Here is a 15,130-nt window from a genome sequence, read left to right on the forward strand (position 1 = left end):
GAGGCAAAATGATGATTTTTACATCATTGAAAGAAGGAAGTGCAACACTGAAATCTGTATTTCTCCTGTCTCAGTGGAAACTGAGGGAATGATGCACGACCATTCAAAAACATGACTGGGGTTCTAACTATACAAAGCTTAATGCAAATGGGTGAAGTGTCCCTTTAAGTGATTTAATTGTAAGTAGAACCTTAATTGATTCTTTCATTGAGTAACACAAAAGCATAATAAAAAGTGTATGCGTCTTTACACAAGGAAGTTTTTAACAAATGTATGTAATTTTCTGTGAATACATGCAAAGATTTTGACATTATTTTGTGTGCAGGATTGAAGAAATGATCTGTGCATGTTCTGGAAGAATGTAAGTTCATGCAGGGGGTGTGGCCTCAACGGCCCTTCAGTAAGCAGTGTGCCGTGTGTATGTGAATGAAGAATCTGCAGGGTAGAAATTCAACTGAAATTGCATTAATTCTTGTTGCTTAAAGATTTTTTAAAACTACATTTAAGTACCCTGTTATAAACAACTCAAATTCTTTGTTTATTTCCATATATTGCCGTTAATTCCCATGAAAAAAGTTTGAAAATTCCCAGAATTTTGCAACCCTACATATCTGTACCAAAATGGTTGGACCTTTTTAAAAGGTACCGTCCCAGTAACAACTTCTGTACCTTTATTTCTGAGAGTCACCTCTATAAAGTTTGAGGGGTGATCTCAAATTTTAAGTGCAAATACAAAGTGAATGCAACATTCTTACCACTAAACAGAGAATAGGTAAAAATGTATTTTAAAGGTGCTCTAAGCGAATTCACGAGTTTTAGACCATAAAACATTTTTTTGCTGCCTGTCCACTGATCAAACTGTAAAAAACGCGATCTCTGTAGACAGCCCAGGCTCCACAAACCGCAATAAACACACAGTGGCCAAACCTAGCACCACGAAACATAACAAAGTGTTCCAGCCAATAAACGACAAGAAGGATTTGGGGGTGGGGGTTGGGCGCGTTCATGAAAGCCCGGAAGGGAGGGGGAGGAGTTAGCTACGCTCCGTTTGTTTGAAAACCGTTCAAACATCAACAAAAAGTGATGTCTCACAGATTTGCTTAGAGCGCCTTTAATAATAAAATGAGTTGTGTGAATACATCAAGGTCTAAATGGCTGTTAAGCTTATGTGCTTGAACACATATACCTCCAAGTGAGATGGCAATAGGCCAATAGTTAGAACAAAAAAACAAAGATGCTTTTATTTGTAGCCTCGATCACAGTAATATCAAATTGGAAGAAACAAACACAATCTTGTGTTGTGTAAAACAATGTAATGACAAACTAACATGACACGAATGTCAAAAAATACTTACCAGAATATAACAGAAAGTGCTAAATGTTTTCGGACCCCATCACATTATTGTATCACAGATCATTCTCTGAAAGAAAGACATGTGATCAAACCTAAAGATTTCTAGGAGAGTTTTTAGCCTGGATCATTGCTGTTTTAAACACAATATTCAATACATCTGAATGGGAATCCATCACACATGTCTGGTGGTGACAGCATTAATCAGTTTGCTTGGGGAGAATCTGTTTCACAGAGTTAAAATAGCTGTGTCATGTATATTGTTTTTCCAACAGGACAAAGGCCAAAAGTGCATAGCAAAATATTTAGACATGTCAATGGAAAAGTCAGTAAGATTTAAGAATGTCCCAGAAATTTGTGGAATGAACAGAAAATTATCTTGCATCTGATTGGTTGAAGCAGATGCCCATTATAATATTATAACCCCCAGGAGAGCTTGGGTCAAATGTGTTAAATTGACTTTGTTTTCAACCAGACATAAAATTAAGGGTTTCAAAAAACACAACACAAAATCCTAGGAAATGTGGATGTTTTCTCAAGACATTATATTCAACATCATGAAAACGTGGCCTATGTGTGGATGACAGGGTTTGTGTGTCATCACAAATTATATTCAAGATTCCGGATGTCGGAAAGGGCGTCTACACAAAAGAGCCCTCTGTAAGTGAGGATGCAACAATATGAAAGTAACCCTCAGGTAATGACATCACTTCCTTGGATTCATAAAAGATATTTAGCAACTACTTGTACAGACAAGCTGTTGTGCGGCAAAGCATGTCGTACAATACTGATCCACCACATTTTACAAGAAAATCTACTAATCAGCTAAATCAGATAAAGATGCATACCACAAGTATACAGTTCCTGCAGTTACACAAACCTTTAAAAATATATTTTAAGAGGCATTTTCAGCTAAATATATGGATAGATCCAAAGTATAGATCCAATAAATGTGAGCTCTGTCTTAGCTTGCTTAAAGTTCAGCAAACGTTTAATTTTGATTTGTTAACTTGCAATTACAGTAATATCCTGTAAGTACAACGTAAGCCTGTAAAATGCTAAAATGTAAAAATCTAAACATCAATTTCAATGACTTAATTAGACATCTTTGGCAGTGCTGACTGTCACATTCCTGTGAGATCAGGGCTGGAATATAACCAAGATCACTTTCATGATAATGGCAATGCTGGTAAGCAAAACTTTCTTGTTAAAGGTTTGCAAGAGATTCTGTTAAACACTCACTTTGCCTAAAATACAGTTAGTGTTTGAGTTTGCAGCAGTTTTGGAGGTGTAAAGTTCCCATATGTAGCCAGGACACCCAAATTGTTGAAGATTGTGGCATTCTGGAGGCCATGATGTAATCATGATCAGTAAAAATGCATCAAGTAACCAAGTGTAATTTCCCCTTATAGATTCTTGTGATATCATTATCTCAATGACAGTTTACTAGTGCTGCCTCACGATTAGTCGCGACTTAAGGGGATCGCACACCGGCCGCGCAGCTCAGCGCCGCACAGCGCCGCGTCGTGTCGCGCCTAGGAGAACTCGGGGGTATTGTAAACCGGAAGTGCACATTAAATAGCGCGAGCTTCGTCAGATAGCGTCTACTTCAAAATGCAAAATATACGTTAGCAGCCATTGTTGGTCGTTAATGATTTGGGACAAATATGATGTTATTTAATGTTAAACTGTGTGAGTGGCGCTGTGTGGCGCGACAGGGATTTGAACAACTTCCTGAGTCACAGCTGGGCGGCGCGGACAGGCGCCACCTGGCAGCGCCGGTGTGCGTACACTCTTAGAAAACAATGTGTTAAATTTTTTTTAGAACGGCGCGGCGCTGCGCGGCGCTGAGTTGCGCGGCCGGTGTGCGATCCCCTTAATCGTTTGCAGAATAAAAGTTTTTGTTTACATAATATATGAGGGTGTATTGTGTATAATAATTATGTATAAATACACATACACACATGCATGTATATAATTAAGAAACATTTGCATGTGTATATACATGTTTATATTTATATATAATCTATATTATATATAAATATAATTATATAAATATATATATTTTTTAAAATTTACATTTATGTGTGTGTGTTTATATAAACATAATTATTATACACAGTACACACACATTTATTATGTAAACAAAAACTTTTATTCTGCAAACGATTAGTCGCGACTAATCGTGAGGCAGCACTACAGTTTACACAGTATGGTTAATATATGGTGAAAGCAGATCTACAACCAAAATTAACCATTAATGTTGTGACGGCAGCACAAGTAAATCCCCTGGATAAACACAACACAGTCGGTTAACTAGTAATCCATTAAAAATATTTCCATGAACAATCTAAATCATTTCAGATCCCAGGACATTTTATGATGATTTTGCACATAGCGTACAATTCTAGGATGGAAAAACAAAAAAGCTTGTACAGGTACACTAAAGGAAGGCTTGTCAAAAAGCAAAATGACATCCTTTTTAAAAGAACTGTACATTTGGTGGGATAATATAATATCATCTTACTTCTCCAATCATTAAACAACCAAGCAAAACATACAGCAGCTACATGTTTTCAAGACTTTAGAAAGCATAAGTGAACCTTGCCAGCAACTCTCACTGCCATGAAGGGAGGTGACAGACAAAACCCTCACAGTAGGTCCCCTGGTCACATTTGAGGTTTTCTTGGTGATTGCTATGCATTTGCTTACTGGCCCACATTAAAATACCCTACCAAGTTTCTGTCTCTCCGAGATCTCTTTTATAAAACGTGAATACCCACAAAACGGGACTGGAAACATGCGTTCACCACTTCCCATGCAAAGGTTGTGATCTATAAAAAACTTGACGGGATGCATCAGGGCTCCAGACTAACTTTTTTCACTAGGAGCACAGTGGCCCCCAAATGAAAATTTTAGGGGCGCAACCAGAAAATTTAGGGGCACACACTGTAAATCAACATGCCAACCAAATATTAACATTTCTACCAATTTCCACAGTATTACTAATACTTTAATGATAGATGCAGAAAGTACAATGTGCTTTTTCAAATTCAGTGTCACATCACAAAAAAAAGGTCAAATTTACTGGTATCACGTGCGACTGGATGTAAAATTCAGTGGCACACTCTCAAATTTTGGTGGCAAAATGTCACCATTTGGTGGCAGACTAGAGCCCTGCGCACATCTGGAGACATGGGGAATTGACAGATGGTGAGATTGTGAACTGAAGTCAGATTGAAGAAGGTAAATGTGAGAAGAACGAAAATAAGTATTGATGCCACACACATTTCACTCCATTTCGCATGATAGATCCATGTTATTATAATTATTTCATATAAATCTTCTTGTAAAATCCAATCTTCTCCATGTCCTCATTATAATGATCCTATGGATCGGCATGAAGAAACATGTGTTCGCCTAGTACACTAAAATGAATATTTGAAGAGTTTGGTTCCAAAACGCAATAAATCCATTTTGACAAATTTTGGTAAAAACGTGTTTTCTATACCAAGAAAGTGACAAGATGAAAACAACGTTTTTCTGTTACAAACTTTCACACAGCATCTTTAGGTTATAAAAACATAAAAAATTCAAATCCATAAGTTGATTTTCAAAGATTTATTATAAAAACTGATTATTTTTTCCACAAAATGCAATAAATCCATGACAAGTTTTTATTCAAAATGCTATAAATCTATTGAATCAATAGCCTATATAAATGTGCATTCATCTTTGCCATGTTATATTCATTTAGTTGACTAGTTGTACACACTAATTAAAAATATAAACATTAATGTTATTAATCAAAACACTTACTTTGTCATATTAAGAACCATGTCATTGCGGTTACTTGACGTCTTCGCTTAACGTCTTTCACCGCGATCAGCTGTAAAATGTTTTTGGTCCTGCTCGATTTTCGTTGACTGAGTAAAATTATGTAAAGTTTTTCATAAGATCCTCTGGGGTCAATGTGTTAGCATGAGAAGCTTGATGCTGTCGGGAGAACAAGCACCCGTCTCCCGAGTGCCTTTCAGGGAAATTATTAGATGTTGATGGCTTACGTTTCTTTCCCATCACAGAAAACCATCACAGGTTTATCAATGCTATTAAAGTATTATTTTGTTTTGTTTGTTGATCATAAAGTACAAAGTAGATGAGGAAAACTAGGACTCCGTGTACTCAGCGCGTCCGCCATTGTTTGTTTACATTGCGTGACTGGTGGGCTGTAATATCAGAAATGGATTTATTGCGTTCTGTAAAAAAGGATCAGTGGCGTTTATCGCATTTTGGGGAAAAAAGGGAGAAAAGATGACAGAATAACACGGCGGATATTGGATTTTGCGTAAAATTAAGAATTTACTTTTAACTACTGACCTGATATAATGCTGATTTTGGCAGTAACTCATTTTTTTCAAAAATGGCGTTTATTGCGTTTTGGAACCAAACTCTTCATTTACTCACACGTGCAAGTTATAAAGAAATAAAATACAGAGACTGCTAAACTCATTTAAGTCTATTAGGTAAAGTAAATGACAATTTATTAGCTTAAAAAAAACAAACAATTCGATGGCAGTTTTATTAACATGCGGATCAACATTCATGAGGTGATTTGCATTGACTATTTATGGTTAAAATGGGTGTGTACAGGGCAGAATATGAGGTTGATTCACAAAAGCACTCAGTCATGTCCACAGATCAACCAGCATAAAAAGAGTTAACACTTAAGACGTTCAATCACTATTCAGAATATCTGCGCAGCGGATCAAGTTATATATTCAGGAGTCACATTCACCAATTCCCATTTCACTTTAAACGCAAATGTGTTATATATCTATTGAAATGGTCCAAGCTGTCAACCCAGATTTCATACCTGTCTGTGGCTTTGTAAAGTTATAATGATAAAGTTAAACAGTATACAAAACCTCTGAAATTGATCAGCACAGCAGCTTAACAAATAGTGTGTGCCCCACTTTTGTGACCCATGACCTCTGACCCATGATCCCAGAGTCACAAGTGTGTGCTCCTAGTGATCCGTAGCTTCGATGAGGTGACCAACTCAGGATCAGTAAAAAGCTTTGTTTTATCATATACGTCACATTTGCGTGTTAACTTAGTATATAATACCTTATGAAAGCTGGTTTACATTCATTTATAGACGAGTGTGTTATTTCTCTGGTTTTACTACTTCACAATACTTGAGAGCCGTTAATAACTGAACACAATGCAAGAGGACAAAAACGATTTGAATGGAGAGATGTTTTTGTTCTCTGACCAGCATGCAAACATGTGGGTACTCGCAGGAACTCCTGCACACGTATACAAAGCAGCTGAACCGAGCCAAAGAGCACAAAGGCGAGGGGACACGTTAAATGACAGCCTCTACATAGAGATGAACTGCTCAGTCTATTAATACACAGACCAAATAAAAACACACTGATGCACATGCGCATCATGCAGCTTACAACAGGCAAAAACTGTAACGGTAATGCAAAATACATTTACAAAATACAACGTCTTCTGTCTCTTTCACTGTGTTTTCGCTGCTACAATTGCTTTGTTGCTGAATTGCATTCACTTGCTGAGACAAGCACATGAAAATAAACAAAAATGTGAGCTTTGGCGGAAATGCGTAGATGGACGTTACGTCAAGGAATGAGGACGTGGAAAGTGTCAAAATAAAGGTACCTCATATCGATAATTTATTGTTGCATCGTATAATTAAAAATTTAATCGATGCATCGATTCATATTTATGTATAGCTACACCCCTATTAAGTATTACCAGTTATTTATAGCATGCATCTTTTCAGCATTGTTAAGCCTACGTTTACACGACAACGATGTAGTAAAAAACTAAAAGGTTTTTCCTTTGTGTTTTTGAAAAATGTCAAGTACACACAACACTGTCAAAAAGATCTGTCATTACACAGATATGTCCCAGGCCTGTAGATGGCGATGTTACCTTGTAAATAAACCCTGCATTATTTTGCAGAGCAATAAATACAAGCAATCAAGATAGTGGAAGCATTGAGCAGTTTTGTTAAGATTAACAGGGTTCCCACACCTTAGTTACCTTCAAATTCAAGGACCTTTCAAGGACTTTCAATACCCTCAAATTCAAGGACTAAATGTGGGGACACATTTCAAGTGAGGGCAGGGTTACATTGTGTCGAGGGAACTCACGCTGCATCACTGCGCTGACACTTTGGGGACGCCTCCAGCGGTAAGTGCGTCTGAATGTGTATCAAATTCAACCAATGGTGAGGCTTAAAGACAAAGACAGGGTGACGCGGGAGTCAGGAAGTATATCGCTATCTGAAATATTGCCAAAGACGGCGTTACATGGACGCATGAAGTAAGACAAGGGATACACAGCGCCTCGTTTCCTTCTCAGGGAACAACAGTTACATACGTAACCCGAAACGTTTGAATGTGTCAAACTCAACTATGCAAACAAGCATTTTGGTATGAATCAACATTCACATACAGAAGATCTAAGCATTTAAAACAAACAGCTTATCATGTGCTTAAAAAGTCTAGAATTTTTAGATATTTTCCTACACTAAACAAGAAATAATATAGATTTTTTTCCCAGAAAACTTCTTGCATAAAATATATTCAAGCACTTTCAATGACCTGTATCTATGTTTGTATATTTTCAAAAACTTCCCAGGGCCTTGAATTTTTTCCTCAGATTCACAAACTTTCAAGGATTTCATGGACCCGTTTGAACCCTGGATTAACCAGCAAGGTTTATGTCATTAAGCTATGCGACGATTAGACTATAAAGCAGCAAAATTAAACTTAATTGGTTAATAAACTCAGCATCTTAAACACAAACACAGTCCTGTAGGCAACTATTGTTGTTTTTGTGATACTTGCGCGTGCCTATAGACTGAACTAACACATGCGCAAGAGCACGTTCCCGTTTACGATTGAAAACATGTCATGTAAATGGCCCCAAAGGCTTTCTGAACAGTTTTAGTGGATCGTCATGAAGTTACTAAAGTACTCTGGGTGGTTGCTTTAGGTCGAAACATCCTAACTCAAAGAAAAACGTTAATATTCAGGTCCCAAGATACGGCTTAAATCCTACCTTCAATTTAAATCAATTTTGTTTTTAGATTTTTCTCTTTTTTTGTTCCACAAGTAAAAATCGTATTGATAGATTTGAGTAGAAACATGCATTTGTTTTATATTATTTTATTATTCTGTTTAATGTATTATTAATTAAATTATATCTATTTATTTGTTAAAGAGCTGTTCACATTATAACTATAAAAAAGAGTTTTCAAAATGGTTTTATATTAAAGAGAATAGCAGAGTTCACACCACAACTATAAGGATAAAGATACAATAAACAATATCTCTGGGATCACTTGTTTTTCTAACTGATGAACAATAAATTATTGACGGCTATAAAAAATTTTTGAACTTCAAGTGCACGCACAATTTATATGACAGATGACACGGTGGAGAAGCTCATTGCTGAGGTCTAGTTATAGCATAAAATCACCTTAAGGTATCCAGTGCTGTTGCAGTTGAATTTACTTCGTAATGCTTTTTTCTAATACATTGCTTATGCCAAAAGGTAAGATATTAGATTCCACAAACTAGATTCATTGTTTAGAGTTACGTAAAACACAGTGTGTTGAGGACATCTGCTGGTTACCTGCTGTGTAAATGCAACAAGAACAGCATATTTATACATTCAATGACTTGTGAACAATTACAGGAGTTTTTAGTAAAAATAAATATGCAATATATTACTTAATGCCATAAAAGGTAAATGATTTGCGAGTATACTGCGGCTTGCAAGAAAATTTGCATAAAGTTATCATTATCGTTCGGTGGTGTGGACGCTAATATTGTTATCGTTATAGTTAACGTTACAATGTGAACGGCCCTTAAAAGGGAGGACAGGAATTATCTAAAAAACGTTTTTACAAATTTGTTTAAACTGTTTTTATATTCCAATACATAAGTAAAATGTAAGTACTCTGAAAAAGGAGTATAAAAATCGAGTGTCCGTAGACCTTACCACTGTTTTAAACACAGCTCATTTTTCCATTCACTCCACCCCTCCCTTCTGGGTTTCTTCTAAAGCCACGCCCAAAACACATGAACGCACGACGCTGACCGGCTCTGCTGGGAGCGCGGTGCATGTAGTAACATCATGTCACAATCACATGTAATAATACACCTAACTTTATCACTATGAATATAAACAGGATAAATAGGATGGCTTTTAGTACTCACTATTAAGCCAGTGTTTTGCATGGAAGAGTTTCCGTGATGAAAGCATTGTTGACTCTGATGAGGACCCACACTCCGGAGACAATACCGCTACCGCATCGTCGACTCAAGGAAAAGCCACGCGATATTTACTCTCGTTTGATTGCTTCGTTTATTCCTTTTTTTGCCTTGTTTGCCTTCGCTGACTGGATATGCACTTTCTGTGAGTTCTGAATGCACTTTATCTGCCGTACTTTTGCTCTTCCTAGAGTGCCTCGTGCGCTCTCAAATCAATCGGGTGTGCAAATGTGTGAACAGATCCCATAGCAACAGGGGTGGTACCATGGTCGCGAGAGAGAGTGATAGTCGTGCAAGCCAATAATTTGTTTCGTCCCGAATGGAAATAATGAGCTGTGTTTAAAACAGTCGTGAAAGGTCTACAGACACTCGAGTTTTATACTCTCTTACATTTTACTTATGTATTGGTATATAAAGACAGTTTAAACTAATTTGTAAAAAAGTTTTTTAGATAATTCCTGCCTATCCTGCCTTTAACTCTTACTAATTTTCATATTTGTTTATTTATTTTATCATTGATCCTTGTTTTTATTATTATTTATGTTTTATATTAATTTAGTTTATATTATATTAATTTCATTCTATCTAGTTATTCTATTCAACAATACCTTTCCTAATGTTGTTTAATTTTATGTTGACATTGTATTGTCTCCAATGAGCTCCATCTCAAAGTTCATAATAACATCAAGACAATATCTTGCATGGTATAATATTATCTACTGCATTATACTAACTTTCTTGTCAGATGAAGTGGGTAAGATCATCAGCGAAGCTATGAGCACTGAAGCACAACTGATATCATTATTCAATATTTTTTAATTTTATTCAGCAACACTTCCTCTCTCCTGACTGCTTTTCTTCTTTTCATCTCTGAATCAGCCTCAATGTTGATATTGAAGTATTTACACACAACAGAGTTGATATCAGAGTACAGATTTAGTAATTTCCTGGTGTAGAGAGATATCTTTAAATGTAACTCTTATTGGATCTATAAGATCTGCAAGCCATATCCAAAGTTGGATCTGTCTGTATCAAAGTTAATATTTCAAATCATGTGGTTAAGAATAAGCGTGTCTGTATCACAAACATTGTATCAGCAGTTTTTTGCCAGCATTTTATTCTTACATTTAGGCTTCAAATCTCTAGCTAAAGAATAAGCAACAGTAATAATGGTTGCAGTAGCAAACCTCACAAAATATAAATGAACTAATCAAATATTTAAATGATGATTCTTGCTGCTGAACCTCTTCATCAAACATGATTCAGGACGAGGTAAAGCTAACTCAGGCTTACTAAAGGCCATTACTGACATGATCCCTCAGATCGGGAGGTGCTACTGTGTTCAGGCATTCCATACAACCAGTAACAGAGAAATATCAATCTTTCATGAAGAGGAAAAATAAATGCACCAGAGACTCAAAGGTCAACTTCCTGTTTGGATCCTATTTGTTATGCAGGTGCAAGACAAAACGGCGGCACAGCCAACACAAACATGTGAGAAATGTGTGGACATCTGGCTGAGGAGACGCTACTGTCTGACCCACCTCCTGTTGGCAAGGAAGCTTCAATAGTCTGAGGTGAAACTTTCCTTTAGATACATGAGCTATGAAATACGTAGGGGTGAGTGGGGCACAAACTAACGTCGATGGTTACACGGCTAATTTACATATTTATACAGGGCTAAGTAAACTAGAGATTGGAAGCAATCTGTGCTACACAAGTAATGTGTGCATTATGGGAGTGGGCAGTAGATGGTCTATAGTCCCATAACAACACTGATTTTTTTAAAGTCTTATTCATTAAATAAATTTTTATAGCAAATCTAATTTGCACAAAAAACTCCAAATCCAAAATTTTCTGCGCAACTACATTTGTCTGGACATGCATGCTGGACTGAGAAACGTTTGTTTCTTTAAGAGCGATTAAACCACATGCACTGTAATAGTGCTGTGTGGTGCCTGTAATGGTGTTAGAGGACCTAATGTAATTGGGCTGTTTTGCCCTCAAGCGTCCAACCGAATACAAGCCATCACCTGACAGTCTGTAACAAAGACAACCACACCTACACCTACATCTAATTGCACATTCCCATCACCGTATCGAAGACGTTGCATTGCTGCAGGTTTAAGTCAAACGTGTACTGAAGTGACTCAACGGCGCCTCTCCCTTGAAGTGTTCTGGCAAGTGAGAACATTTCCAAAGACTTGTAATAATGCAAACATCCAGGAGGAGCTTGCACTATTGCCAAAACAGTTCAGACACTTTTGTGCAGGGACAAAGGCGCACACACAACCACAACAGAAGTGACATCAGTCCTGTGCAAAACAAAAACAAAGCAGGGGGAGAAAAATGCAACGACGGCCCAAGCTTCTTCAGACAGATGTGTGTTCACTGTCGTTAGATGCGAGAACTCGCAGCTATGATACGATGACCCAATTTCCCTTCCTGTCTGTTTCAGTTTGGGATTTTGTTTTAAAAACAAAATATCCAGTGAGTTAAATAAGCTTATGCTTGAGAAATTATTTCTTGCAAACTTCAACCAATCCATGTTTAATTGTTTATAAAACTAATGCTTCAGTGTCGTTACGCTGCTATTGAAGAGAACTTCTGAAATGTAGATGTTGGACAATGAACCCCAATAATAATAAATGCCATCTAAGCAGGCTTTGTTCATAGTTAATCTCGGAAGGAATTTCAGATGGAAAACACGGCAACATGCTCATGGAATTAGTGTGCAGCCCAGCTTAAGCGTGTTGGACCAGGAAGTCGAAACAAGCAAACCCGGTCTGAACAATGCTTCAAATGTGTATCAAATGTGTATTACGCTGAATGTAGTTGTGCCCAAAGGCATTTCATATAGACAATGACATCATTTCATATGTAAATTATCCATGACTGAATACAAATGCAGACAAACACAATCCTTATGGAAATCCAACACACTGCATATTCAACAGATTTTTGGGCTATTTTGTTAGACTACTCATTCACATTAGCTTCTTTGCGTGATGCGATTGAGCTGTTTTTCCTTCAAGCATCCAATTAGAAGTAAGCCTGTTGGTGTTGGACTTAAGTACAACTACACCTGTGCTCATGTTGTCTAGCAATATAACAGCATATGGTGGTTCTGTAAATACAGCACCCAACAACACAACTACACAACTGTTGTGTTCATTCAAGAAACATTTTACATTTTAATCTTATTGTACAACATTAAATATGAAAATATATTTATAACTATTTATAGACTGACAAATGCCTACTTATTTGTAAGACCTTTGTAGACTGACTGACTGACTTAGTATTGTGTCAAAAAGTAACTACTTAACTTCGAAACACACTCTTGTAAAATGTTCTATAGCTAAAAAAAAAATACCGTAAAACTTACGTTTTTCATCATCTTGGTGCACTAAAGATGCTGCTCTTGACAAAACATCCAAAGGCGTTTCCATTCTAGGAAAGATCCTGATCATGGAAAAAAAACAGATTTTAAAAGGTGAATATGAACATGGTAATGACATATCGTGAGCCTTAATTACGATTGTTTTCTCCTTCTTATGTAAACATTGTGCATACAAAAAAAAAATGCTGGAAAACACACCAATCTCAATATAACACTGACTGTGACGTTATAGTCGTGATGTACGCCCCAACATTAAATTACACATTAAATTAAGTACAATGTTGTTACAGTGCTAAAAACAAAGTTGTGACTTGAGTTAGCGCTATATGCTAGTTAATGCTAGATATGCTAACGTTTAGGCTGAAGTTCTTCAATTGACGTTACAATTACGTTTTGCAGGTCCATACTGAAAAAAATTACATTTACCACTCAAATTCTGTATCTTCGTCTGATACGGACTCGAACATAAGGTAACACACACATAGAGCTACTGCAGGAGCTGCTCTGAGAAACAGCCAATCAGAGCAGAGCTCAACATTATTATTCATGACCCTTTCAAATAAGGTAATAATAGATCTGGGGATAATAATTCATTCTAGGGACAAATCCTAGGGTTGTAAATGGGCTGTGTCTAGATTATTTTTTTTACTTAATAAAGCCACATACCTTCCTATGTAGATATCAGAGATCAATTTAACAGAGTGTGGGGTGGTTTCCCAGACAGGGCTTACCCTAGTCCCAGACTAAAATGCATGTTTGAGCTGCTTTCATTTTACACACCATGCACTGACATATTTCACCATATATTAGTACCATTCTTTTGTCTCAAGATGCACAAAAGTATAGTTTTGTGTAAGTTGTGACTGTAAAAACTACTTAAATGTCCTAAAATAATTAAGACTAGTCCAGGATTAATCTAAACCATGTCCTTGAAACTCAATGCATTCTTTGGCACCTTTAAAACACAGACAGTCTGCCTCCTAAATAAATATGCTGCATCTATCCAACTGTTGCTTTCTCACTAAACTCGTTGTGAATCTGTTTATCTTTAAGTATTCCAACATATGTCATGTTTTCCCAAGAATTCCCTGAATAAACATTTCAAACATGTGAGGTTTGTAGCGCTACTCGTGTCCGTCCCACACTTAACATTCCACAGATAGCAGCATTCCACAGATCCACACTCAGCTGAGCGGCCCGCCTCAAATATTTCAACTTCTATATATTTCAAATAATGATTTTCAATATTTTAAAAATAACTTAAACTGACATCTCAAATTCTAGTTTGAGAGAATTCACGTGCATTTTATTAAGGCGTCACGGTATCTACTCACGCGACGCGACAAAACAAACGCAACCCTTTCATTCCAACCACAGAACTGATTAAAACGCGCGCGAGCGTTGGTTATAACAACACGTCTGTAAACATTCGTGTACAGATTTTGTTATTAATAATGTTAGTTTTTGCGTTTTGTATTATTTATAATAGGAATGCTGCGTGTTGTAGCGTAGTGACGCGTCATTTGCCGCGTGTTACACACGAGGAAGTAATCGAGACTTTGCTTTAGATATCTAGTTACTTATTAATGTTTTCACTTAACGTTAGGGCCATAAATCATGCATTGCAAATATCATGACTAAAAAGCAGAAATACTCTATTGTAACACGTGTTTTCTTTTCCCACGCCACTTATGAGGTTTTTTTTATAACTGACGTTTGATTTTAACAAACTCGAAAACAAGATTATTAGCTCCATAAAATCACTCTTGTCACTATCGTTTTCTATATAAAGAAATGACAGTTAAAAGTCGTGTAAAGTACACCATACCTTGAAGCGCCACTTTGGAATCTTCTGGATCACAGTTATTGAAAGATATCAAGCAAAAAGCCCAGCAAAACACACGATAAATGCGGTAAACAAAGTCCAGAGTTTGAGACGGTAATCCAGTACAGAGACGTTGTGTGTTTGTGTGAGTTTGAGCTGTGGGAAGAATGCTTGGAATGATGGAATTCTCTTCCTAGCAGGTGATGAGAGTCAACGATTCTCATTGGTCAGAGTCA

The 15,130-nt window shown here is 36.8% G+C and overlaps 1 protein-coding gene across 1 annotated transcript in view; it reads right to left on the reverse strand.

Moving 5' to 3' along the window:
- Nucleotides 1-15,083, reverse strand: part of vgll4b (vestigial-like family member 4b) — a 49,390-nt gene extending 34,307 nt beyond the window's left edge. Inside the window, exons 1-2 of the mRNA XM_073875761.1 lie at nt 14,898-15,083; nt 13,055-13,131 (exon numbers count right to left, since the gene is read on the reverse strand). Of these exons, the coding sequence (XP_073731862.1) occupies nt 13,055-13,118 (64 nt within the window). The 5' untranslated portion in view covers nt 13,119-13,131; nt 14,898-15,083. The remainder of the gene's footprint in view (nt 1-13,054; nt 13,132-14,897) is intronic.
- Between the last annotated feature and the right edge of the window lie 47 nt (nt 15,084-15,130).

The sequence above is a fragment of the Misgurnus anguillicaudatus genome, chromosome 14 (assembly GCF_027580225.2).
Source record: "Misgurnus anguillicaudatus chromosome 14, ASM2758022v2, whole genome shotgun sequence".
Classification (NCBI taxonomy): Eukaryota; Metazoa; Chordata; class Actinopteri; order Cypriniformes; family Cobitidae; genus Misgurnus; species Misgurnus anguillicaudatus.